The following is a 27406-nucleotide window of genomic DNA, read 5'->3' on the forward strand; positions in this document are numbered from 1 at the left end:
CTAAACATAACCCTAACCCTAAACCTTCTTCTTCTTCTTCTTCTTCTTCTTCTTCTTCTTCTTCTTCTTCTTCTTCTTCTTCTTCTTCTTCTTCTTCTTCTTCTTCTTCTTCCTCTTCTTCTTCTTCTTCTTCTTCTTCTTCTTCCTCTTCCTCTTCCTCTTCCTCTTCCTCTTCCTCTTCCTCTTCTTCCTCTTCTTCCTCTTCCTCCTTTTCCTCTTCCTCTTCTTCTTCTTCCTCTTCCTCTTCCTCTTCTTCCTCTTCCTCTTCTTCCTCTTCTTCTTCCTCTTCTTCTTCTTCTTCTTCTTCTTCTTCTTCCTCTTCTTCTTCCTCTTCTTCCTCTTCTTCTTCCTCTTCTTCTCCTTTCTTCTCTTTTCTTCGGCTTCCTCTATTTCTACTACTTTTATTTCTCCTACTTCTTCGCTTTATGATTCTTCTTGTTATTCTTTTTCTTTTTCTTCTTCTTCGCATTGTTCTTTTTCCGTAACATTCTACTTCCTCTTCTTCGACTTCTTCTTTCTCGTCTTCTTCTGCTTGTTTTTGTTCTTCTTGTTCTTGTTCTTCCTCTTCTTCTTGTTCTTCTTGTTCTTCTTTTTCTTCTTGTTCTTGTTCTTATTCTTGTTCTTCTTGTTCTTCTTGTTCTTCTTCTTCTTAGATTCCTGCTTATTCTTCGCTACTTGCTTCTTCTTGTTATTCTTCTTTTTCTTCTTCTTCGCATTGTTCTTCTTGTTCTTCACCTTCATCTTTTTGTTCTTCTTCTTCTACTACTTATTGTTTTTATTATTCTTTTTCTTCTTCTTCTGCCTCTTCTTCTATTTCAGCTTCTTCTATTTCTGCTTCCTCTTCTCTTTTTGCATCTTTTTCTTGTTATTCTTCTTTTTCTTCTTCTTCACATTGTTCTTCATATTCTTCACCTTCATCTTCTTGTTCTTCTTCTTGTATTTCTTCTATTTCTGCTACATCTTCGATTTCTGCTTATTCTACGCTTTTTTCTTCTCCTTCTTGTTATTTTGCTTCTTTTTCTTCTTCGTCGCATTGTCTTCATATTCTTCATCTTCATCTTCTTGTTCTTCTTGTTCTTGTTCTTCTTGTTCTTGTTCTTGTTCTTCTTCTTGTTCTTGTTCTTGTTCTTCTTCTTCTTCTTCTTCTTCTTCTTCTTCTTCTTCTTCTTCTTCTTCTTCTTCTTCCTCTTCTATTTCTTCTCCTTGTTCTTCTTCTACTTCTATTTCTGCTTCTTATTTGATTTCTGGTTATTCTTCGCTTTTTGCATCTTCTTGTTATTTCTTCTTTTTCTTCTTCGTCGCATCGTTCTTCATATTCTTCACCTTCATCTCCTTCTTCTTCTTCTTCTTGTATTTCTTCTCCTTGTTCTTCTACTTCTATTTCTGCTTCTTCTTCGATTTCTGCTTATTCTACGCTTTTTGCTTCTTGTTCTTGTTACTCTTCTTTTTCTTCTTGTTTGCATTGTTCTTGTTGTTCTTCACCTTCATCTTCTTGTTCTTCTTCTTCTTGTTGTTGTTTTATTATTCTTGTTCTTCTTCTTCTGCTTCTTCTTCTATTTCAGCTTCTTCTTCTATTTCTGCTTCTTCTTCGTTTTTTGCATCTTCCTCTTGTTATTCTTCTTTTTCTTCCTCTTCGCATTGTTCTTCATATTCCTCACCTTCGTCTTCTTGTTCTTCTTCTTCTTTTTCTTCTTCTTCTTGTATTTCTTCTATTTCTGCTTCTTTTTTGATTTCTGCTTATTCTACGCTTTTTGCTTTTCCTTCTTGTTATTTTTGTTCGTTTTCTTCTTCTTCGCATTGTTCTTCATATTCTTCATCTTCATCTTCTTCTTCTTCTTCCTGTTCTTCTTCTTGTATTTCTTCTCATTGTTCTTCCTCTACTTCTATGTCTGCTACTTCTTTGATATCTGCGTATTCTTCACTTTTTGCTTCTTCTTTTTATTCTTCTTCGTTTTCTTCTTCGTCGCATTGTTCTTCATATTCTTCACATTCATCTTCTTGTTCTTGTTCTTCTTATATTTCTTCACCTTGTTCTTTTTCTACTTCTATTCTGCTTATTTTTTATTTCTGCTTATCCTTCGCTTTTTGCTTCTACTTCTTTTTATTCTTTTTCTCTTTCTTCTTCACTTTGTTCTTCATATTCTTTACCTTTATCTTCTTCTTCTTGTATTACTTCTCCTTGTTTGACTTCTACTTCCATTTCTGCTTTTTCTTCGATTTCTGCTTATTCTTTGCTTTTTGGTTCTTGTTATTATTGTTCGTCTTCTTTTTCTTCTTCGCATTGTTCTTCATATACTTCACCTTCATGTTCTTGTTCTTCTTGTTCTTCTTGTATTTCTTCTCCTCGTTCTTCTTCTACATGTACTTCTGCTTCTTCTTTGATTTCTGCTTATTCTTCGCTTTTTGCTTCTTCTTTTTTTTTATCTTCACATTGTTCTTCCTATACTTCACCTTCATCTTCTTGTTCTTCTCTTTCTTCTTGTATTTCTTCTCCTTGTTCTTTTACTTCTATCTGCTTCTTCTTCGATTTCTGCTCATTCTTCACTTTTTGCTACTTCTTGTTATTCGTCTTTTTTACTTCTTCGCATTGTTCTTCATATTCTTCACCTTCATCTTCTTGTTCTTCTTCTTCTTGTATTTCTTCTCCTAGTTCTTCTTCTACTTCTATTTCTGCTTCTTCTTGATTTCTGCTTATTCTTCCCTTTTTTGCTTCTTCTTCTTGTTATTCTTCTTTTTCTTCTTCTTCGCATTGTTCTTCATATTCTTCACGTTCATCTTCTTGTTGTTTTCCTTGTACTTCTTCTCCTTTTTCTTCTTGTACTTCTATTTCTGCTTCTTCTTCGATTTCTGGTTATTCTTCGCTTTTTGCTTCTTTTTGTTATTCTACTTCGTTTTCTTCTTCGTCGCATTGTTCTTCATATTCTTCACATTCATCTTCTTGTTCTTGTTCTTCTTATATTTCTTCACCTTGTTCTTTTCCTACTTCTATTCTGCTCATTTTTTTATTTCTGCTTATCTTTCGCTTTTTGCTTCTACTTATTGTTATTCTTTTTCTCTTTCTTCTTCTTTGCTTCGTTCTTCATATTCTTCACCTTTATCTTCTTGTTCTTCTTCTTCTTGTATCACTTTCCTTGTTCTTCTACTTCTATTTCTGCTTCTTCGATTTCTGCTTATTCTTCCCTTTTTGCTTCTACTTCTTGTTCTACTTCTTGTATTTCTTCTACTTGTTCTTCGTCTTCTCTTGCTGCTTCTTTTTCGATTTCTGCTCATTCTTCACTTTTTGCTACTTCTTGTTATTCGTCTTCTTTTACTTCTTCGCATTTTTCTTCATATTCTTCGCCTTCATCTTCTTGTTCTTCTTCTTCTTCTTCTTCTTGTATTTCTTCTCCTAGTTCTTCTTCTACTTCTATTTCTGCTTCTAGATTTCTGCTTATTCTTCCCTTTTTGCTTCTTCTTCTTGTTATTCTTCTTTTTCTTCTTCTTTGCATTGTTCTTGTTGTTCTTCACCTACATCTTCTTGTTCTTATTGTTCTTCTTATTATTATTGTTTTTTATTCTTGTTCTTCTTCTTCTGCTTCTTTCTTCTATTTCAGCTTCTTCTTTTATTTCTGCTTCTTCTTCCCTTTTTGCTTCTACTTCTTGTTCTACTTCTTGTATTTCTTCTACTTGCTCTTTGTCTTCTCTTGCTGCTTCTTTTTCGATTTCTGCTCATTCTTCACTTTTTGCTACTTCTTCTTGTTATTCGTCTTCTTTTACTTCTTCGCAATTTTCTTCATATTCTTCGCCTTCATCTTCTTGTTCTTCTTCTTCTTCTTCTTGTATTTCTTCTCCTTGTTCTTCTACTTCTATTTCCGCTTCTTCTTCGATTTCTGCTTCTTCTTCTCTTATTCTTATTCTCTTCTGCTTATTCTTATCTTCTCAGAAGAATAAGCCGAAAAAGCAGAAATAACAGAAGAATCAGCTGAAGAAGAAGTAGAAGAAGAAGAGGTAAATGTTTCTTCTGCATTTTTTGCTTTTTCATTTACATCTTCTCCTGCTTTTTCTGCTTCTACCTCAGCTGAATCTTCTGTTATTTCTGCCTTTTTGCCTTATTCTTTTGTTATTTTTGCTTTTTCGTTCTATTTTTCTTATTCTACTTCTTGCTCTTGTTTTTCTAGTTCTTCTTGTAGTTCTACATCTCCTTCTTCTTCTTCATCTTCTTCTCTTTCTTCCGCTTTTTCAATTACTTCTTCTTCTGCTGCTTCTTCAGCTTATTCTTCTATTATTTGTGTTATTTCGTTTATTCTTCTGTGACATCTGCTTTTTCGGCTTATTTTTCTCTTATTTCTGCTTTTTCCTCTTATTCTTCTGTTTCTTCTTATTGTTCTAGTTCTTCTTGTTCTTCTTACAGTTATAAATGTCCTTCCTCTTCATCTTCTGTTTCTTCTGCATATTTTGCTTTTTCCATGACTTCTTCTTCTTCTTCTTCTTCTTCTTCTTCTTCTTCTTCTTCTTCTTCTTCTTCTTCTTCTTCTTCTTCTTCTTCTTCTTCTTCTTCTTCTTCTTCTGCTTCTGCTTCTGCTTCTGCTTCAGCTTATTGTTCTGTTATTTCTGCTTATTCTTTTTTTTTCTTTCAACTTTTTCCCTTATTCTTCTGTTTCTTCTTCTTGTTCTTCGCTTTCTTGTTCTTTTTGTAGTTCTACATCTCCTTCTTCTTCATCTTCCTCTGTTTCTTCTGCATTTTTTGCTTTTTCAATTACTTCTACTTCTTCTGCTTCTTCTTCAGCTTATTTTTCTGTTATTTTGCTTCTTCGACTTATTCTTCTGTTCTTTCTGCTTTTTCGTCTTATTCTTCTGATTCTCCTTCTTGATCTTCTTGTTATTTTAGTTCTTCAGTTCTACTTGTAGTTCTACATCTCCTTGTTCTTCTTCATCTTCTTCTTTCTTCTGCATTTTTTGATTTTTCCATTACTTCTGCTTTTTCTGCTGCTTTTTCAGCTGAAACTTCTGTTATTTCTGCTTTTTTGCCTTATTCTTCTGTTATTTCTGCTTTTTCGTCGTATACTTCTGATTCTACTTCTTGCTCTTCTTGTTCTTCTAGTTCTTCTTGTTCTTCTTGTAGTTCTACATCTCCTTCTGATTCTTCTTCATCTACTTCTGTTTCCTCTGCTTTTTCAATTACTTCTTCTCCTGCTTCTTCTTCAGCTTTGTCTTCTGTTATTTCTGCTATTTTGTTTATTCTTCTGTTATTTCTGCTTTTGCGGCTTATTCTTCTGTTATTTCTGCTTTTTCCTCTTATTTCTGTTTCTTCTAGTTCTTCTTGTAGTTCTACATCTCCTGCTACTTCTTCATCTTCTTCTGATTCTTTTGCACTTTTTGTTTTTTCAATTACTTCTTCTTCTTATGGTTCTTCATCAGCTCATTCTTCTGTTATTTCTGCTTTTCGGCTGATTCTTTGGTTATTTCTGCTTTTTCCCTTATTCTTCTGTTTCTTCTTCTTGTCCTTCTTGTTCTTCTAGTCCTTCTTGTTCTTTTTGTAGTTCTACATCTCCTTCTCTTCTTCTTCATCTTATCTTTCTTCCGCATATTTTGCTTTTTCAGTTACTTCCTCTGCTTCTTCTTCAGCTTTTTCTTCTGTTATTTCTGCTTTTTCCGCTTATTCTTTTGTTATTTCTGCCTTTTCCTCTCATTCTTCTGTTTCTTTTTCTTGTTCTTCTTGTTCTTCTGTAGTTCTACATCTCCTTTTTCTTCGTCTTCATCTTCTTCTGTTTCTTCTGCGTTTTTTGCTTTTTCATTTACATCTTCTCATGCTTTTTCTGCTTCTACCTCAGCTGAATCTTCTGTTATTTTTGCCTTTTTGCCTTATTCTTTCGTTATTTTTGTTTTTCGTTCTATTTTTCTTATTCTACTTCTTGCTCTTGGTTTTCTAGTTCTTCTTGTAGTTCTACATATCCTTCTACTTCTTCATCTTCTTCTCTTTCTTCCGCTTTTTCAATTACTTCTTCTTCTGCTGCTTCTTCAGCTTATTCTTCTATTATTTCTGCTATTTCGTTTATTCTTCTGTGATATCTGCTTTTTCGGCTTATTTTCCTCTTTATTTTCCTCTTATTTCTGCTTTTTCCTCTTATTCTTCTGTTTCTTCTTATTGTTCTAGTTCTTCTTGTTCTTCTTATAGTTATAAATGTCCTTCCTCTTCATCTTCTTTTTCTTTTGCATATTTTGCTTTTTCCATGACTTCTTCTTCTTCTTCTTCTTCTTCCTCTTCTTCTTCTTCTTCTTCTTCTTCTTCTTCCTCTTCCTCTTCCTCTTCCTCTTCCTCTTCCTCCTTCCTCTTCTCTTCCTCTTCCTCTTCCTCTTCCTCTTCCTCTTCCTCTTCCTCTTCCTCTTCCTCTTCCTCTTCCTCTTCCTCTTCTTCTTCTTCTTCTTCTTCTTCTTCTTCTTCTTCTTCTTCTTCTTCTTCTTCTTCTTCTTCTTCTTCTGCTTACTCTTCTGTTCTTTCTGCTTTTTAGGCTTATTCTTCTGTTATTTCTGCCTATTCTTTTTTTTTCTTTCATCTTTTCCCCTTATTCACCTGTTTCTTCTTCTTGTTCTTCACGTTCTTGTTCTTTTTGTAGTTCTACATCTCCTTCTTTTTTATCTTCCTCTGTTTCTTCTGCATTTTTTGCTTGTTCAAATACTTCTATTTCTTCTGCTTCTTCTGCTTCTACTTCAGCTTATTCCTCTGTTATTTCTGCTTTTTCTGCTTATTCTTCTGTTTTTTCTGCTTTTTCGGCTTATTTTTTGTCATTTCTGATTTTTCCTTCTTATTCTTCTGTTTCTTCTTCTTGTTCTACTAGTTCATCTTGTTCTAACTGTAGTTCTACATCTCCTTCTTTTTCTTCTTCACCTTCTTCTGTTTCTTCTCCATTTTTTGCTTTTTCAATTACCTGTTCTTCTTCTACTTCTTCTTCAGCTTATTCTTCTCTTATTTCTCCTTTTTCGGATTATTCTTCTGTTTCTTCTTCTTGTACTTGTTCTAGTTCTTCTTGTTCTTCTTATAGTTCTACAATTCCTTCTACTTCTTCTTCTTCTGTTTCTTTTGCACTTTTTGTTTTTTCAATTACTTCTTCTTCTTCGGCTTCTGCTTCTTCTACAGCTTATTATTCTTCGTTAATTTCTGCTTTTTTGCTTATTCTTCTGGTATTTCTGCTTTTTCGGCTCATTCTTTGGTTATTTCGGCTTTTTCCTCTTATTCTTCTGTTTCTTCTTTTTCTTCTAGTTCTTCTTGTTCTTTTTGTAATTATACATCTCCTTCTTCTTCTCCTTCATCTTCTTCTGTTTCTTCTTTATCAATTACTTCTTCTTATTCTGCTTCTTCTGCTTCTTCTTCAGCTTATTCTTCTGTTATTTCAGCTTCTTCGGCTTATTCTTCTGTTCTTTCTGCTTTTTCGTGTTATTCTTCTGATTCTCCTTCTTGATCTTCTTGTTATTTTAGTTCTTCAGTTCTTCTTGTAGTTCTACATCTCCTTGTTCTTCTTCATCTTCTTCTTTCTTCTGCATTTTTTGATTTTTCAATTACTTCTGCTTTTTCTGCCTCTTTTTCAGCTGAAACTTCTGTTATTTCTGCTTTTTTGCCTTTGCTTTTTCGTCTTATTCTTCTGATTCTCCTTCTTGATCTTCTTGTTATTTTAGTTCTTCAGTTCTTGTTGTAGTTCTACATCTCCTTGTTCTTCTTCATCTTCTTCTTTCTTCTGCATTTTTTGATTTTTCAATTACTTCTGCTTTTTCTGCTTCTTTTTCAGCTGAAACTTCTATTATTTCTGCTTTTTTGCCTTATTCTTCTGTTATTTCTGCTTTTTCGTCGTATTCTTCTGATTCTACTTCTTGCTCTTCTTGTTCTTCTAGTTCTTCTTGTTCTTCTTGTAGTTCTACATCTCCTTCTGATTCTTTTTCATCTACTTCTGTTTCCTCTGCTTTTTCAATTACTTCTTCTTCTGCTTCTTCTGCAGCTTTTTCTTCTGTTATTTCTGCTTTTTCCACTTATTCTTTTGTTATTTCTGCTTTTTCCTCTCATTCTTCTGTTTCTTTTTCTTGTTCTTCTAGTTCTTCTTGTTCTTCTGTAGTTGTACATCTCCTTCTTCTTCATCTTCTTCTGTTTCTTCTGCATTTTTTGCTTTTTCATTTACATGTTCTCCTGCTTTTTCTGCTTCTACCTCAGCTGAATCTTCTGTTATTTCTGCCTTTTTGCCTTATTCTTTCGTTATTTTTGTTTTTCGTACTATTTTTCTTATTCAACTTCTTGCTCTTGTTTTTCTAGTTCTTCTTGTAGTTCTACATCTCCTTCTTCTTCTTCATCTTCCTCTGTTAATTCTGCATTTTTTGCTTTTTCAATTACCTGTTCTTCTTCTACTTCTTCTTCAGGTTATTCTTATCTTATTTCTGCTTTTTCGGCTGATTCTTTTGTTATTTCTGCTTTTTCCTCTTATTCTTCTGTTTCTTCTTCTTGTACTTGTTCTTCGAGTTCTTCTTGTTCTTCTTGTAGTTCTACAATTCCTTCTACTTCTTCGTCTTCTTCTGTTTCTTTTGCACATTTTGTTTTTCCATTACTTCTTCTTCTTCGGTTTCTGCTTCTTCTACAGCTTATTATTCTTCGTTTATTTCTGCTTTTTTGCTTAATCTTCTGTTATTTCTGCTTTTTCGGCTCATTCTTTGGTTATTTCGGCTTTTTCCTCTTATTCTTCTGTTTCTTCTTCTTCTTCTAGTTCTTCTTGTTCTTTTTGTAATTATACATCTCCTTCTTCTTCTCCTTCATCTTCTTCTGTTTCTTCTCTATCCATTACTTCTTCTTTTCTGCTTCTTCTGCTTCTTCTTCAGCTTCTTCTTCTGTTATTTCTGCTTCTTCGTCTTATTCTTCTGTTCTTTCTGCTTTTTCGTCTTATTCTTCTGTTTCTCCTTCTTGATCTTCTTGTTATTTTAGTTCTTCAGTTCTTGTTGTAGTTCTACATCTCCTTGTTCTTCTTCATCTTCTTCTTTCTTCTGCATTTTTTGATTTTTCTATTAGTTCTGCTTTTTCTGCTTCTTTTTCAGCTGAAACTTCTATTATTTCTGCTTTTTTGCCTTATTCTTCTGTTATTTCTGCTTTTTCGTCGTATTCTTCTGATTCTACTTCTTGCTCTTCTTGTTCTTCTAGTTCTTCTTGTTCTTCTTGTAGTTCTACATCTCCTTCTGATTCTTCTTCATCTACTTCTGTTTCCTCTGCTTTTTCAATTACGTGTTCTTCTGCTTCTTCTGCAGCTTTTTCTTCTGTTATTTCTGTTATTTTGTTTATTCTTCTGTTATTTCGGCTTTTTCGGCTTATTCTTCTGTTATTTCTGCTTTTTCCTCTTATTTCTGTTTCTTCTAGTTCTTCTTGTAGTTCTACATCTCCTGCTACTTCTTCATCTTCTGATTCTTTTGCACTTTTTGTTTTTTCAATTACTTCTTCTTATTATGGTTCTTCTTCTTCTTCATCAGCTCATTCTTCTGTTATTTCTGCTTTTTCGGCTGATCCTTTGGTTATTTCTGCTTTTTCCCTTATTCTTCTGTTTCTTCTTCTTGATCGTCTAGTTCTTCTTGTTCTTTTTGTAGTTCTACATCTCCTTCTTCTTCTTCTTCATCTTCTTGTCTTTCCTCCGCATATTTTGCTTTTTCAGTTACTTCCTCTGCTTCTTCTTCAGCTTATTCTTCTGTTTTTTCTGCTTTTTCGCCTTCTTCTTTTGTCATTTCTGCTTTTTCCTTCTTATTTCTGTTTCTTCTTCTTGTTCTTCTAGTTCATCTTGTTCTAACTGTAGTTCTACATCTCCTTCTTTTTCTTCTTCACCTTCTTCTGTTTCTTCTCCTTTTTTTGCTTTTTCAATTACCTGTTCTTCTACTTCTTCTTCAGCTTATTCTTCTCTTATTTCTGCTTTTTCGGATTATTCTTTTGTTATTTCTGCTTTTTCCTCTTATTCTTCTGTTTCTTCTTCTTGTACTTGTTCTTCGAGTTCTTCTTGTTCTTCTTGTAGTTCTACAATTCCTTCTACTCTTCGTCTTCTTCTGTTTCTTTTGCACTTTTTGTTTTTCAATTACTTCTTCTTCTTCGGTTTCTGCTTCTTCTACAGCTTATTATTCTTCGTTTATTTCTGCTTTTTTGCTTATTCTTCTGTTATTTCTGCTTTTTCAGCTCATTCTTTGGTTATTTCGGCTTTTTCCTCTTATTCTTCTGTTTCTTCTTTTTCTTCTAGTTCTTCTTGTTCTTTTTGTAATTATACATCTCCTTCTTCTTCTCCTTCATCTTCTTCTGTTTCTTCTTTATCCATTACTTCTTCTTTTCTGCTTCTTCTGCTTCTTCTTCAGCTTATTCTTCTGTTATTTCTGCTTCTTCGGCTTATTCTTCGGTTCTTTCTGCTTTTTCGTCTTATTCTTCTGATTCTCCTTCTTGATCTTCTTGTTATTTTAGTTCTTCAGTTCTTGTTGTAGTTCTACATCTCCTTGTTCTTCTTCATCTTCTTCTTTCTTCTGCATTTTTTGATTTTTCTATTAGTTCTGCTTTTTCTGCTTCTTTTTCAGCTGAAACTTCTATTATTTCTGCTTTTTTGCCTTATTCTTCTGTTATTTCTGCTTTTTCGTCGTATTCTTCTGATTCTACTTCTTGCTCTTCTTGTTCTTCTAGTTCTTCTTGTTCTTCTTGTAGTTCTACATCTCCTTCTGATTCTTCTTCATCTACTTCTGTTTCCGCTGCTTTTTCAATTACGTCTTCTTCTGCTTCTTCTGCAGCTTTTTCTTCTGTTATTTCTGTTATTTTGTTTATTCTTCTGTTATTTCGGCTTTTTCGGCTTATTCTTCTGTTATTTCTGCTTTTTCCTCTTATTTCTGTTTCTTCTAGTTTTTCTTGTAGTTCTACATCTCCTGCTACTTCTTCATCTTCTGATTCTTTTGCACTTTTTGTTTTTTCAATTACTTCTTCTTATTATGGTTCTTCTTCTTCTTCATCAGCTCATTCTTCTGTTATTTCTGCTTTTTCGGCTGATCCTTTGGTTATTGCTGCTTTTTCCCTTATTCTTCTGTTTCTTCTTCTTGATCTTCTAGTTCTTCTTGTTCTTTTTGTAGTTCTACATCTCCTTCTTCTTCTTCTTCATCTTCTTGTCTTTCTTCCGCATATTTTGCTTTTTCAGTTACTTCCTCTGCTTCTTCTTCAGCTTATTCTTCTGTTTTTTCTGCTTTTTCGGCTTATTCTTTTGTCATTTTTGCTTTTTCCTTCTTATTCTTCTGTTTCTTCTTCCTGTTCTTCTAGTTCATCTTGTTCTAACTGTAGTTCTACATCTCCTTCTTTTTCTTCTTCACCTTCTTCTGTTTCTTCTCCATTTTTTGCTTTTTCAATTACCTGTTCTTCTACTTCTTCTTCAGCTTATTCTTCTCTTATTTCTGCTTTTTCGGATTATTCTTTTGTTATTTCTGCTTTTTCCTCTTATTCTTCTGTTTCTTCTTCTTGTACTTGTTCTTCGAGTTCTTCTTGTTCTTCTTTTAGTTCTATAATTCCTTCTACTTCTTCGTCTACTTCTGTTTCTTTTGCACTTTTTGTTTTTCCATTACTTCTTCTTCTTCGGTTTCTGCTTCTTCTACAGCTTATTATTCTTCGTTTATTTCTGCTTTTTTGCTTATTCTTCTGTTATTTCTGCTTTTTCGGCTCATTCTTTGGTTATTTCGGCTTTTTCCTCTTATTCTTCTGTTTCTTCTTTTTCTTCTAGTTCTTCTTGTTCTTTTTGTAATTATACATCTCCTTCTTCTTCTCCTTCATCTTCTTCTGTTTCTTCTTTATCAATTACTTCTTCTTTTCTGCTTCTTCTGCTTCTTCTTCAGCTTATTCTTCTGTTATTTCTGCTTCTTCGGCTTATTCTTCTGTTCTCTGCTTTTTCGTCTTATTCTTCTGATTCTCCTTCTTGATCTTCTTGTTATTTTTGTTCTTCAGTTCTTGTTGTAGTTCTACATCTCCTTGTTCTTCTTCATCTTCTTTTTCTTCTGCATTTTTTGATTTTTCTATTAGTTCTGCTTTTTCTGCTTCTTTTTCAGCTGAAATTTCTATTATTTCTGCTTTTTTGCCTTATTCTTCTGTTATTTCTGCTTTCTCGTCGTATTCTTCTGATTCTACTTCTTGCTCTTCTTGTTCTTCTAGTTCTTCTTGTTCTTCTTGTAGTTCTACATCTCCTTCTGATTCTTCTTCATCTACTTCTGTTTCCGCTGCTTTTTCAATTACGTCTTCTTCTGCTTCTTCTGCAGCTTTTTCTTCTGTTATTTCTGTTATTTTGTTTATTCTTCTGTTATTTCGGCTTTTTCGGCTTATTCTTCTGTTATTTCTGCTTTTTCCTCTTATTTCTGTTTCTTCTAGTTCTTCTTGTAGTTCTACATCTCCTGCTACTTCTTCATCTTCTGATTCTTTTGCACTTTTTGTTTTTTCAATTACTTCTTCTTATTATGGTTCTTCTTCTTCTTCATCAGCTCATTCTTCTGTTATTTCTGCTTTTTCGGCTGATCCTTTGGTTATTTCTGCTTTTTCCCTTATTCTTCTGTTTCTTCTTCTTGATCTTCTAGTTCTTCTTGTTCTTTTTGTAGTTCTACATCTCCTTCTTCTTCTTCTTCATCTTCTTGTCTTTCCTCCGCATATTTTGCTTTTTCAGTTACTTCCTCTGCTCCTTCTTCAGCTTATTCTTCTGTTTTTTCTGCTTTTTCGGCTTATTCTTTTGTCATTTCTGCTTTTTCCTTCTTATTCTTCTGTTTCTTCTTCCTGTTCTTCTAGTTCATCTTGTTCTAACTGTAGTTCTACATCTCCTTCTTTTTCTTCTTCACCTTCTTCTGTTTCTTCTCCATTTTTTGCTTTTTCAATTACCTGTTCTTCTACTTCTTCTTCAGCTCATTCTTCTCTTATTTCTGCTTTTTCAGATTATTCTTTTGTTATTTCTGCTTTTTCCTCTTATTCTTCTGTTTCTTCTTCTTGTACTTGTTCTTCGAGTTCTTCTTGTTCTTCTTGTAGTTCTACAATTCCTTCTACTTCTTCGTCTTCTTCTGTTTCTTTTGCACGTTTTGTTTTTCAATTACTTCTTCTTCTTCGGTTTCTGCTTCTTCTACAGCTTATTATTCTTCGTTTATTTCTGCTTTTTTGCTTATTCTTCTGTTATTTCTGCTTTTTCGGCTCATTCTTTGGTTATTTCGGCTTTTTCCTCTTATTCTTCTGTTTCTTCTTTTTCTTCTAGTTCTTCTTGTTCTTTTTGTAATTATACATCTCCTTCTTCTTCTCCTTCATCTTCTTCTGTTTCTTCTCTATCCATTACTTCTTCTTTTCTGCTTCTTCTGCTTCTTCTTCAGCTTATTCTTCTTTTATTTCTGCTTCTTCGTCTTATTCTTCTGTTCTTTCTGCTTTTTCGTCTTATTCTTCTGATTCTCCTTCTTGATCTTCTTGTTATTTTAGTTCTTCAGTTCTTGTTGTAGTTCTACATCTCCTTGTTCTTCTTCATCTTCTTCTTTCTTCTGCATTTTTTGATTTTTCTATTAGTTCTGCTTTTTCTGCTTCTTTTTCAGCTGAAACTTCTATTATTTCTGCTTTTTTGCCTTATTCTTCTGTTTTTTCTGCTTTTTCGTCGTATTCTTCTGATTCTACTTCTTGCTCTTCTTGTTCTTCTAGTTCTTCTTGTTCTTCTTGTAGTTCTACATCTCCTTCTGATTCTTCTTCATCTACTTCTGTTTCCGCTGCTTTTTCAATTACGTCTTCTTCTGCTTCTTCTGCAGCTTTTTCTTCTGTTATTTCTGTTATTTTGTTTATTCCTCTGTTATTTCGGGTTTTTCGGCTAACTCTTCTGTTATTTCTGCTTTTTCCTCTTATTTCTGTTTCTTCTAGTTCTTCTTGTAGTTCTACATCTCCTGCTACTTCTTCATGTTCTGATTCTTTTGCACGTTTTGTTTTTTCAATTACTTCTTCTTATTATGGTTCTTCTTCTTCTTCATCAGCTCATTCTTCTGTTATTTCTGCTTTTTCGGCTGATCCTTTGGTTATTTCTGCTTTTTCCCTTATTCTTCTGTTTCTTCTTCTTGATCTTCTAGTTCTTCTTGTTCTTTTTGTAGTTCTACATCTCCTTCTTCTTCTTCTTCATCTTCTTGTCTTTCCTCCGCATATTTTGCTTTTTCAGTTTCTTCCTCTGCTTCTTCTTCACCTTATTCTTCTGTTTTTCTGCTTTTTCGGCTCATTCTTTTGTCATTTCTGCTTTTTCCTTCTTATTCTTCTGTTTCTTCTTCCTGTTCTTCTAGTTCATCTTGTTCTAACTGTAGTTCTACATCTCCTTCTTTTTCTTCTTCACCTTCTTCTGTTTCTTCTCCATTTTTTGCTTTTTCAATTACCTGTTCTTCTACTTCTTCTTCAGCTTATTCTTCTCTTATTTCTGCTTTTTCGGATTATTCTTTTGTTATTTCTGCTTTTTCCTCTTATTCTTCTGTTTCTTCTTCTTGTACTTGTTCTTCGAGTTCTTCTTGTTCTTCTTGTAGTTCTACAATTCCTTCTACTTCTTCGTCTTCTTCTGTTTCTTTTGCACGTTTTGTTTTTCAATTACTTCTTCTTCTTCGGTTTCTGCTTCTTCTACAGCTTATTATTCTTCGTTTATTTCTGCTTTTTTGCTTATTCTTCTGTTATTTCTGCTTTTTCGGCTCATTCTTTGGTTATTTCGGCTTTTTCCTCTTATTCTTCTGTTTCTTCTTTTTCTTCTAGTTCTTCTTGTTCTTTTTGTAATTATACATCTCCTTCTTCTTCTCCTTCATCTTCTTCTGTTTCTTCTCTATCCATTACTTCTTCTTTTCTGCTTCTTCTGCTTCTTCTTCAGCTTATTCTTCTTTTATTTCTGCTTCTTCGTCTTATTCTTCTGTTCTTTCTGCTTTTTCGTGTTATTCTTCTGATTCTCCTTCTTGATCTTCTTGTTATTTTAGTTCTTCAGTTCTTCTTGTAGTTCTACATCTCCTTGTTCTTCTTCATCTTCTTCTTTCTTCTGCATTTTTTGATTTTTCAATTACTTCTGCTTTTTCTGCCTCTTTTTCAGCTGAAACTTCTGTTATTTCTGCTTTTTTGCCTTTGCTTTTTCGTCTTATTCTTCTGATTCTCCTTCTTGATCTTCTTGTTATTTTAGTTCTTCAGTTCTTGTTGTAGTTCTACATCTCCTTGTTCTTCTTCATCTTCTTCTTTCTTCTGCATTTTTTGATTTTTCAATTACTTCTGCTTTTTCTGCTTCTTTTTCAGCTGAAACTTCTATTATTTCTGCTTTTTTGCCTTATTCTTCTGTTATTTCTGCTTTTTCGTCGTATTCTTCTGATTCTACTTCTTGCTCTTCTTGTTCTTCTAGTTCTTCTTGTTCTTCTTGTAGTTCTACATCTCCTTCTGATTCTTTTTCATCTACTTCTGTTTCCTCTGCTTTTTCAATTACTTCTTCTTCTGCTTCTTCTGCAGCTTTTTCTTCTGTTATTTCTGCTTTTTCCACTTATTCTTTTGTTATTTCTGCTTTTTCCTCTCATTCTTCTGTTTCTTTTTCTTGTTCTTCTAGTTCTTCTTGTTCTTCTGTAGTTGTACATCTCCTTCTTCTTCATCTTCTTCTGTTTCTTCTGCATTTTTTGCTTTTTCATTTACATGTTCTCCTGCTTTTTCTGCTTCTACCTCAGCTGAATCTTCTGTTATTTCTGCCTTTTTGCCTTATTCTTTCGTTATTTTTGTTTTTCGTACTATTTTTCTTATTCAACTTCTTGCTCTTGTTTTTCTAGTTCTTCTTGTAGTTCTACATCTCCTTCTTCTTCTTCATCTTCCTCTGTTAATTCTGCATTTTTTGCTTTTTCAATTACCTGTTCTTCTTCTACTTCTTCTTCAGGTTATTCTTATCTTATTTCTGCTTTTTCGGCTGATTCTTTTGTTATTTCTGCTTTTTCCTCTTATTCTTCTGTTTCTTCTTCTTGTACTTGTTCTTCGAGTTCTTCTTGTTCTTCTTGTAGTTCTACAATTCCTTCTACTTCTTCGTCTTCTTCTGTTTCTTTTGCACATTTTGTTTTTCCATTACTTCTTCTTCTTCGGTTTCTGCTTCTTCTACAGCTTATTATTCTTCGTTTATTTCTGCTTTTTTGCTTAATCTTCTGTTATTTCTGCTTTTTCGGCTCATTCTTTGGTTATTTCGGCTTTTTCCTCTTATTCTTCTGTTTCTTCTTCTTCTTCTAGTTCTTCTTGTTCTTTTTGTAATTATACATCTCCTTCTTCTTCTCCTTCATCTTCTTCTGTTTCTTCTCTATCCATTACTTCTTCTTTTCTGCTTCTTCTGCTTCTTCTTCAGCTTCTTCTTCTGTTATTTCTGCTTCTTCGTCTTATTCTTCTGTTCTTTCTGCTTTTTCGTCTTATTCTTCTGTTTCTCCTTCTTGATCTTCTTGTTATTTTAGTTCTTCAGTTCTTGTTGTAGTTCTACATCTCCTTGTTCTTCTTCATCTTCTTCTTTCTTCTGCATTTTTTGATTTTTCTATTAGTTCTGCTTTTTCTGCTTCTTTTTCAGCTGAAACTTCTATTATTTCTGCTTTTTTGCCTTATTCTTCTGTTATTTCTGCTTTTTCGTCGTATTCTTCTGATTCTACTTCTTGCTCTTCTTGTTCTTCTAGTTCTTCTTGTTCTTCTTGTAGTTCTACATCTCCTTCTGATTCTTCTTCATCTACTTCTGTTTCCTCTGCTTTTTCAATTACGTGTTCTTCTGCTTCTTCTGCAGCTTTTTCTTCTGTTATTTCTGTTATTTTGTTTATTCTTCTGTTATTTCGGCTTTTTCGGCTTATTCTTCTGTTATTTCTGCTTTTTCCTCTTATTTCTGTTTCTTCTAGTTCTTCTTGTAGTTCTACATCTCCTGCTACTTCTTCATCTTCTGATTCTTTTGCACTTTTTGTTTTTTCAATTACTTCTTCTTATTATGGTTCTTCTTCTTCTTCATCAGCTCATTCTTCTGTTATTTCTGCTTTTTCGGCTGATCCTTTGGTTATTTCTGCTTTTTCCCTTATTCTTCTGTTTCTTCTTCTTGATCGTCTAGTTCTTCTTGTTCTTTTTGTAGTTCTACATCTCCTTCTTCTTCTTCTTCATCTTCTTGTCTTTCCTCCGCATATTTTGCTTTTTCAGTTACTTCCTCTGCTTCTTCTTCAGCTTATTCTTCTGTTTTTTCTGCTTTTTCGCCTTCTTCTTTTGTCATTTCTGCTTTTTCCTTCTTATTTCTGTTTCTTCTTCTTGTTCTTCTAGTTCATCTTGTTCTAACTGTAGTTCTACATCTCCTTCTTTTTCTTCTTCACCTTCTTCTGTTTCTTCTCCTTTTTTTGCTTTTTCAATTACCTGTTCTTCTACTTCTTCTTCAGCTTATTCTTCTCTTATTTCTGCTTTTTCGGATTATTCTTTTGTTATTTCTGCTTTTTCCTCTTATTCTTCTGTTTCTTCTTCTTGTACTTGTTCTTCGAGTTCTTCTTGTTCTTCTTGTAGTTCTACAATTCCTTCTACTCTTCGTCTTCTTCTGTTTCTTTTGCACTTTTTGTTTTTCAATTACTTCTTCTTCTTCGGTTTCTGCTTCTTCTACAGCTTATTATTCTTCGTTTATTTCTGCTTTTTTGCTTATTCTTCTGTTATTTCTGCTTTTTCAGCTCATTCTTTGGTTATTTCGGCTTTTTCCTCTTATTCTTCTGTTTCTTCTTTTTCTTCTAGTTCTTCTTGTTCTTTTTGTAATTATACATCTCCTTCTTCTTCTCCTTCATCTTCTTCTGTTTCTTCTTTATCCATTACTTCTTCTTTTCTGCTTCTTCTGCTTCTTCTTCAGCTTATTCTTCTGTTATTTCTGCTTCTTCGGCTTATTCTTCGGTTCTTTCTGCTTTTTCGTCTTATTCTTCTGATTCTCCTTCTTGATCTTCTTGTTATTTTAGTTCTTCAGTTCTTGTTGTAGTTCTACATCTCCTTGTTCTTCTTCATCTTCTTCTTTCTTCTGCATTTTTTGATTTTTCTATTAGTTCTGCTTTTTCTGCTTCTTTTTCAGCTGAAACTTCTATTATTTCTGCTTTTTTGCCTTATTCTTCTGTTATTTCTGCTTTTTCGTCGTATTCTTCTGATTCTACTTCTTGCTCTTCTTGTTCTTCTAGTTCTTCTTGTTCTTCTTGTAGTTCTACATCTCCTTCTGATTCTTCTTCATCTACTTCTGTTTCCGCTGCTTTTTCAATTACGTCTTCTTCTGCTTCTTCTGCAGCTTTTTCTTCTGTTATTTCTGTTATTTTGTTTATTCTTCTGTTATTTCGGCTTTTTCGGCTTATTCTTCTGTTATTTCTGCTTTTTCCTCTTATTTCTGTTTCTTCTAGTTTTTCTTGTAGTTCTACATCTCCTGCTACTTCTTCATCTTCTGATTCTTTTGCACTTTTTGTTTTTTCAATTACTTCTTCTTATTATGGTTCTTCTTCTTCTTCATCAGCTCATTCTTCTGTTATTTCTGCTTTTTCGGCTGATCCTTTGGTTATTGCTGCTTTTTCCCTTATTCTTCTGTTTCTTCTTCTTGATCTTCTAGTTCTTCTTGTTCTTTTTGTAGTTCTACATCTCCTTCTTCTTCTTCTTCATCTTCTTGTCTTTCTTCCGCATATTTTGCTTTTTCAGTTACTTCCTCTGCTTCTTCTTCAGCTTATTCTTCTGTTTTTTCTGCTTTTTCGGCTTATTCTTTTGTCATTTTTGCTTTTTCCTTCTTATTCTTCTGTTTCTTCTTCCTGTTCTTCTAGTTCATCTTGTTCTAACTGTAGTTCTACATCTCCTTCTTTTTCTTCTTCACCTTCTTCTGTTTCTTCTCCATTTTTTGCTTTTTCAATTACCTGTTCTTCTACTTCTTCTTCAGCTTATTCTTCTCTTATTTCTGCTTTTTCGGATTATTCTTTTGTTATTTCTGCTTTTTCCTCTTATTCTTCTGTTTCTTCTTCTTGTACTTGTTCTTCGAGTTCTTCTTGTTCTTCTTTTAGTTCTATAATTCCTTCTACTTCTTCGTCTACTTCTGTTTCTTTTGCACTTTTTGTTTTTCCATTACTTCTTCTTCTTCGGTTTCTGCTTCTTCTACAGCTTATTATTCTTCGTTTATTTCTGCTTTTTTGCTTATTCTTCTGTTATTTCTGCTTTTTCGGCTCATTCTTTGGTTATTTCGGCTTTTTCCTCTTATTCTTCTGTTTCTTCTTTTTCTTCTAGTTCTTCTTGTTCTTTTTGTAATTATACATCTCCTTCTTCTTCTCCTTCATCTTCTTCTGTTTCTTCTTTATCAATTACTTCTTCTTTTCTGCTTCTTCTGCTTCTTCTTCAGCTTATTCTTCTGTTATTTCTGCTTCTTCGGCTTATTCTTCTGTTCTCTGCTTTTTCGTCTTATTCTTCTGATTCTCCTTCTTGATCTTCTTGTTATTTTTGTTCTTCAGTTCTTGTTGTAGTTCTACATCTCCTTGTTCTTCTTCATCTTCTTTTTCTTCTGCATTTTTTGATTTTTCTATTAGTTCTGCTTTTTCTGCTTCTTTTTCAGCTGAAATTTCTATTATTTCTGCTTTTTTGCCTTATTCTTCTGTTATTTCTGCTTTCTCGTCGTATTCTTCTGATTCTACTTCTTGCTCTTCTTGTTCTTCTAGTTCTTCTTGTTCTTCTTGTAGTTCTACATCTCCTTCTGATTCTTCTTCATCTACTTCTGTTTCCGCTGCTTTTTCAATTACGTCTTCTTCTGCTTCTTCTGCAGCTTTTTCTTCTGTTATTTCTGTTATTTTGTTTATTCTTCTGTTATTTCGGCTTTTTCGGCTTATTCTTCTGTTATTTCTGCTTTTTCCTCTTATTTCTGTTTCTTCTAGTTCTTCTTGTAGTTCTACATCTCCTGCTACTTCTTCATCTTCTGATTCTTTTGCACTTTTTGTTTTTTCAATTACTTCTTCTTATTATGGTTCTTCTTCTTCTTCATCAGCTCATTCTTCTGTTATTTCTGCTTTTTCGGCTGATCCTTTGGTTATTTCTGCTTTTTCCCTTATTCTTCTGTTTCTTCTTCTTGATCTTCTAGTTCTTCTTGTTCTTTTTGTAGTTCTACATCTCCTTCTTCTTCTTCTTCATCTTCTTGTCTTTCCTCCGCATATTTTGCTTTTTCAGTTACTTCCTCTGCTCCTTCTTCAGCTTATTCTTCTGTTTTTTCTGCTTTTTCGGCTTATTCTTTTGTCATTTCTGCTTTTTCCTTCTTATTCTTCTGTTTCTTCTTCCTGTTCTTCTAGTTCATCTTGTTCTAACTGTAGTTCTACATCTCCTTCTTTTTCTTCTTCACCTTCTTCTGTTTCTTCTCCATTTTTTGCTTTTTCAATTACCTGTTCTTCTACTTCTTCTTCAGCTCATTCTTCTCTTATTTCTGCTTTTTCAGATTATTCTTTTGTTATTTCTGCTTTTTCCTCTTATTCTTCTGTTTCTTCTTCTTGTACTTGTTCTTCGAGTTCTTCTTGTTCTTCTTGTAGTTCTACAATTCCTTCTACTTCTTCGTCTTCTTCTGTTTCTTTTGCACGTTTTGTTTTTCAATTACTTCTTCTTCTTCGGTTTCTGCTTCTTCTACAGCTTATTATTCTTCGTTTATTTCTGCTTTTTTGCTTATTCTTCTGTTATTTCTGCTTTTTCGGCTCATTCTTTGGTTATTTCGGCTTTTTCCTCTTATTCTTCTGTTTCTTCTTTTTCTTCTAGTTCTTCTTGTTCTTTTTGTAATTATACATCTCCTTCTTCTTCTCCTTCATCTTCTTCTGTTTCTTCTCTATCCATTACTTCTTCTTTTCTGCTTCTTCTGCTTCTTCTTCAGCTTATTCTTCTTTTATTTCTGCTTCTTCGTCTTATTCTTCTGTTCTTTCTGCTTTTTCGTCTTATTCTTCTGATTCTCCTTCTTGATCTTCTTGTTATTTTAGTTCTTCAGTTCTTGTTGTAGTTCTACATCTCCTTGTTCTTCTTCATCTTCTTCTTTCTTCTGCATTTTTTGATTTTTCTATTAGTTCTGCTTTTTCTGCTTCTTTTTCAGCTGAAACTTCTATTATTTCTGCTTTTTTGCCTTATTCTTCTGTTTTTTCTGCTTTTTCGTCGTATTCTTCTGATTCTACTTCTTGCTCTTCTTGTTCTTCTAGTTCTTCTTGTTCTTCTTGTAGTTCTACATCTCCTTCTGATTCTTCTTCATCTACTTCTGTTTCCGCTGCTTTTTCAATTACGTCTTCTTCTGCTTCTTCTGCAGCTTTTTCTTCTGTTATTTCTGTTATTTTGTTTATTCCTCTGTTATTTCGGGTTTTTCGGCTAACTCTTCTGTTATTTCTGCTTTTTCCTCTTATTTCTGTTTCTTCTAGTTCTTCTTGTAGTTCTACATCTCCTGCTACTTCTTCATGTTCTGATTCTTTTGCACGTTTTGTTTTTTCAATTACTTCTTCTTATTATGGTTCTTCTTCTTCTTCATCAGCTCATTCTTCTGTTATTTCTGCTTTTTCGGCTGATCCTTTGGTTATTTCTGCTTTTTCCCTTATTCTTCTGTTTCTTCTTCTTGATCTTCTAGTTCTTCTTGTTCTTTTTGTAGTTCTACATCTCCTTCTTCTTCTTCTTCATCTTCTTGTCTTTCCTCCGCATATTTTGCTTTTTCAGTTTCTTCCTCTGCTTCTTCTTCACCTTATTCTTCTGTTTTTCTGCTTTTTCGGCTCATTCTTTTGTCATTTCTGCTTTTTCCTTCTTATTCTTCTGTTTCTTCTTCCTGTTCTTCTAGTTCATCTTGTTCTAACTGTAGTTCTACATCTCCTTCTTTTTCTTCTTCACCTTCTTCTGTTTCTTCTCCATTTTTTGCTTTTTCAATTACCTGTTCTTCTACTTCTTCTTCAGCTTATTCTTCTCTTATTTCTGCTTTTTCGGATTATTCTTTTGTTATTTCTGCTTTTTCCTCTTATTCTTCTGTTTCTTCTTCTTGTACTTGTTCTTCGAGTTCTTCTTGTTCTTCTTGTAGTTCTACAATTCCTTCTACTTCTTCGTCTTCTTCTGTTTCTTTTGCACGTTTTGTTTTTCAATTACTTCTTCTTCTTCGGTTTCTGCTTCTTCTACAGCTTATTATTCTTCGTTTATTTCTGCTTTTTTGCTTATTCTTCTGTTATTTCTGCTTTTTCGGCTCATTCTTTGGTTATTTCGGCTTTTTCCTCTTATTCTTCTGTTTCTTCTTTTTCTTCTAGTTCTTCTTGTTCTTTTTGTAATTATACATCTCCTTCTTCTTCTCCTTCATCTTCTTCTGTTTCTTCTCTATCCATTACTTCTTCTTTTCTGCTTCTTCTGCTTCTTCTTCAGCTTATTCTTCTTTTATTTCTGCTTCTTCGTCTTATTCTTCTGTTCTTTCTGCTTTTTCGTCTTATTCTTCTGATTCTCCTTCTTGATCTTCTTGTTATTTTAGTTCTTCAGTTCTTGTTGTAGTTCTACATCTCCTTGTTCTTCTTCATCTTCTTCTTTCTTCTGCATTTTTTGATTTTTCTATTAGTTCTGCTTTTTCTGCTTCTTTTTCAGCTGAAACTTCTATTATTTCTGCTTTTTTGCCTTATTCTTCTGTTTTTTCTGCTTTTTCGTCGTATTCTTCTGATTCTACTTCTTGCTCTTCTTGTTCTTCTTGTTCTTCTTGTTCTTCTTGTAGTTCTACATCTCCTTCTGATTCTTCTTCATCTACTTCTTTTTCCGCTGCTTTTTCAATTACGTCTTCTTCTGCTTCTTCTGCAGATTTTCTTCTGTTATTTCTGTTATTTTGTTTATTCTTCTGTTATTTCGGCTTTGTCGGCTTATTCTTCTGTTATTTCTGCTTTTTCCTCTTATTTCTGTTTCTTCTAGTTCTTCTTGTAGTTCTACATCTCCTGCTACTTCTTCATCTTCTGATTCTTTTGCACTTTTTGTTTTTTCAATTACTTCTTCTTATTATGGTTCTTCTTCTTCTTCATCAGCTCATTCTTCTGTTATTTCTGCTTTTTCGGCTGATCCTTTGGTTATTTCTGCTTTTTCCCTTATTCTTCTGTTTCTTCTTCTTGATCTTCTAGTTCTTCTTGTTCTTTTTGTAGTTCTACATCTCCTTCTTCTTCATCTTCTTGTCTTTCCTCCGCATATTTTGCTTTTTCAGTTACTTCCTCTGCTTCTTCTTCAGCTTATTCTTCTGTTTTTTCTGCTTTTTCGGCTTATTCTTTTGTCATTTCTGCTTTTTCCTACTTATTCTTCTGTTTCTTCTTCTTGTGCTTCTAGTTCATCTTGTTCTAACTGTAGTTCTACATCTCCTTCTTTTTCTTCTTCACCTTCTTCTGTTTCTTCTCCATTTTTTGCTTTTTCAATTACCTGTTCTTCTACTTCTTCTTCAGCTTATTCTTCTCTTATTTCTGCTTTTACGGATTATTCTTTTGTTATTTCTGCTTTTTCCTCTTATTCTTCTGTTTCTTCTTCTTGTACTTGTTCTTCGAGTTCTTCTTGTTCTTCTTGTAGTTCTACAATTCCTTCTACTTCTTCGTCTTCTTCTGTTTCTTTTGCACTTTTTGTTTTTCAATTACTTCTTCTTCTTCGGTTTCTGCTTCTTCTACAGCTTATTATTCTTCGTTTATTTCTGCTTTTTTGCTTATTCTTCTGTTATTTCTGCTTTTTCGGCTCATTCTTTGGTTATTTCGGCTTTTTCCTCTTATTCTTCTGTTTCTTCTTTTTCTTCTAGTTCTTCTTGTTCTTTTTGTAATTATACATCTCCTTCTTCTTCTCCTTCATCTTCTTCTGTTTCTTCTTTATCCATCACTTCTTCTTATTCTGCTTCTTCTGCTTCTTCTTCAGCTTATTCTTTTGTTATTTCTGCTTCTTCGGCTTATTCTTCTGTTCCTTCTGCTTTTTCGTCTTATTCTGATTCTCCTTCTTGATCTTCTTGTTATTTTAGTTCTTCAGTTCTTGTTGTAGTTCTACATCTCCTTGTTCTTCTTCATCTTCTTCTTTCTTCTGCATTTTTTGATTTTTCTATTAGTTCTGCTTTTTCTGCTTCTTTTTCAGCTGAAACTTCTATTATTTCTGCTTTTTTGCCTTATTCTTCTGTTATTTCTGCTTTTTCGTCGTATTCTTCTGATTCCACTTCTTGCTCTTCTTGTTCTTCTAGTTCTTCTTGTTCTTCTTGTAGTTCTACATCTCCTTCTGATTCTTCTTCATCTACTTCTGTTTCCTCTGCTTTTTCAATAACGTCTTCTTCTGCTTCTTCTGCAGCTTTTTCTTCTGTTATTTCTGTTATTTTGTTTATTCTTCTGTTATTTCGGCTTTTTCGGCTTATTCTTCTGTTATTTCTGCTTTTACCTCTTATTTCTGTTTCTTCTAGTTCTTCTTGTAGTTCTACATCTCCTGCTACTTCTTCATCTTCTGATTCTTTTGCACTTTTTGTTTTTTCAATTACTTCTTATTATGGTTCTTCTTCTTCTTCATCAGCTCATTCTTCTGTTATTTCTGCTTTTTCGGCTGATCCTTTGGTTATTGCTGCTTTTTCCCTTATTCTTCTGTTTCTTCTTCTTGATCTTCTAGTTCTTCTTGTTCTTTTTGTAGTTCTACATCTCCTTCTTCTTCTTCTTCATCTTCTTGTCTTTCCTCCGCATATTTTGCTTTTTCAGTTACTTCCTCTGCTTCTTCTTCAGCTTATTCTTCTGTTTTTTCTGCTTTTTCGGCTTATTCTTTTGTCATTTCTGCTTTTTCCTTCGTATTCTTCTGTTTCTTCTTCTTGTGCTTCTAGTTCATCTTGTTCTAACTGTAGTTCTACATCTCCTTCTTTTTCTTCTTCCCTTCTTCTGTTTCTTCTCCATTTTTTGCTTTTTCAATTACCTGTTCTTCTACTTCTTCTTCAGCTTATTCTTCTCTTATTTCTGCTTTTTCGGATTATTCTTTTGTTATTTCTGATTTTTCCTCTTATTCTTCTGTTTCTTCTTCTTGTACTTGTTCTTCGAGTTCTTCTTGTTCTTCTTGTAGTTCTACAATTCCTTCTACTTCTTCGTCTTCTTCTGTTTCTTTTGCACTTTTTGTTTTTCAATTACTTCTTCTTCTTCTGTTTCTGCTTCTTCTACAGCTTATTATACTTCGTTTATTTCTGCTTTTTTGCTTATTCTTCTGTTATTTCTGCTTTTTCGGCTCATTCTTTGGTTATTTCGGCTTTTTCCTCTTATTCTTCTGTTTCTTCTTTTTCTTCTAGTTCTTCTTGTTCTTTTTGTAATTATACATCTCCTTCTTCTTCTCCTTCATCTTCTTCTGTTTCTTCTTTATCCATTACTTCTTCTTATTCTGCTTCTTCTGCTTCTTCTTCAGCTTATTCTTTTGTTATTTCTGCTTCTTCGTCTTATTCTTCTGTTCTTTCTGCTTTTTCGTCTTATTCTTCTGATTCTCCTTCTTGATCTTCTTGTTATTTTAGCTCTTCAGTTCTTGTTGTAGTTCTACATCTCCTTGTTCTTCTTCATCTTCTTCTTTCTTCTGCATTTTTTGTTTTTTCTATTAGTTCTGCTTTTTCTGCTTCTTTTTCAGCTGAAACTTCTATTATTTCTGCTTTTTTGCCTTATTCTTCTGTTATTTCTGCTTTTTCGTCGTATTCTTCTGATTCTACTTCTTGCTCTTCTTGTTCTTCTAGTTCTTCTTGTTCTTCTTGTAGTTCTACATCTCCTTCTGATTCTTCTTCATCTACTTCTGTTTCCGCTGCTTTTTCAATTACGTCTTCTTCTGCTTCTTCTGCAGCTTTTTCTTCTGTTATTTCTGTTATTTGGTTTATTCTTCTGTTATTTCGGCTTTTTCGGCTTATTCTTCTGTTATTTCTGCTTTTTCCTCTTATTTCTGTTTCTTCTAGTTCTTCTTGTAGTTCTACATCTCCTGCTACTTCTTCATCTTCTGATTCTTTTGCACTTTTTGTTTTTTCAATTACTTCTTCTTAGTATGGTTCTTCTTCTTCTTCATCAGCTCATTCTTCTGTTATTTCTGCTTTTTCGGCTGATCCTTTGGTTATTTCTGCTTTTTCCCTTATTCTTCTGTTTCTTCTTCTTGATCTTCTAGTTCTTCTTGTTCTTTTTGTAGTTCTACATCTCCTTCTTCTTCTTCTTCATCTTCTTGTCTTTCCTCCGCATATTTTGCTTTTTCAGTTACTTCCTCTGCTTCTTCTTCAGCTTATTCTTCTGTTTTTTCTGCTTTTTCGGCTTATTCTTTTGTCATTTCTGCTTTTTCCTTCTTATTCTTCTGTTTCTTCTTCTTGTGCTTCTAGTTCATCTTGTTCTAACTGTAGTTCTACATCTCCTTCTTTTTCTTCTTCACCTTCTTCTGTTTCTTCTCCATTTTTTGCTTTTTCAATTACCTGTTCTTCTACTTCTTCTTCAGCTTATTCTTCTCTTATTTCTGCTTTTTCGGATTATTCTTTTGTTATTTCTGCTTTTTCCTCTTATTCTTCTGTTTCTTCTTCTTGTACTTGTTCTTCGAATTCTTCTTGTTCTTCTTGTAGTTCTACAATTCCTTCTACTTCTTCGTCTTCTTCTGTTTCTTTTGCACTTTTTGTTTTTCAATTACTTCTTCTTCTTCGGTTTCTGCTTCTTCTACAGCTTATTATTCTTCGTTTATTTCTGCTTTTTTGCTTATTCTTCTGTTATTTCTGCTTTTTCGGCTCATTCTTTGGTTATTTCGGCTTTTTCCTCTTATTCTTCTGTTTCTTCTTTTTCTTCTAGTTCTTCTTGTTCTTTTTGTAATTATACATCTCCTTCTTCTTCTCCTTCATCTTCTTCTGTTTCTTCTTTATCCATCACTTCTTCTTATTCTGCTTCTTCTGCTTCTTCTTCAGCTTATTCTTTTGTTATTTCTGCTTCTTCGGCTTATTCTTCTGTTCTTTCTGCTTTTTCGTCTTATTCTGATTCTCCTTCTTGATCTTCTTGTTATTTTAGTTCTTCAGTTCTTGTTGTAGTTCTACATCTCCTTGTTCTTCTTCATCTTCTTCTTTCTTCTGCATTTTTTGATTTTTCTATTAGTTCTGCTTTTTCTGCTTCTTTTTCAGCTGAAACTTCTATTATTTCTGCTTTTTTGCCTTATTCTTCTCTTATTTCTGCTTTTTCGTCGTATTCTTCTGATTCTACTTCTTGCTCTTCTTGTTCTTCTAGTTCTTCTTGTTCTTCTTGTAGTTCTACATCTCCTTCTGATTCTTCTTCATCTACTTCTGTTTCCGCTGCTTTTTCAATTACGTCTTCTTCTGCTTCTTCTGCAGCTTTTTCTTCTGTTATTTCTGTTATTTGGTTTATTCTTCTGTTATTTCGGCTTTTTCGGCTTATTCTTCTGTTATTTCTGCTTTTTCCTCTTATTTCTGTTTCTTCTAGTTCTTCTTGTAGTTCTACATCTCCTGCTACTTCTTCATCTTCTGATTCTTTTGCACTT

The 27406-nt window shown here is 33.2% G+C and overlaps 1 protein-coding gene across 1 annotated transcript in view; it reads left to right on the plus strand.

Moving 5' to 3' along the window:
• Positions 1–425: 425 nt before the first annotated feature.
• The window catches only part of LOC311188083 (uncharacterized protein), a gene marked incomplete at its 5' end in the record, with an annotated part of 73202 nt that continues 46221 nt past the window's right edge, over positions 426–27406 (plus strand). Inside the window, one exon of the mRNA XM_084259849.1 lies at positions 426–437. Coding sequence (XP_084115975.1) covers positions 426–437 — 12 coding nt within the window. The remainder of the gene's footprint in view (positions 438–27406) is intronic.

The sequence above is a fragment of the Talpa europaea genome (assembly GCF_964194135.1).
Source record: "Talpa europaea genome assembly, contig: HAP1_SCAFFOLD_164, whole genome shotgun sequence".
NCBI classification, from domain to species: domain Eukaryota; kingdom Metazoa; phylum Chordata; class Mammalia; order Eulipotyphla; family Talpidae; genus Talpa; species Talpa europaea.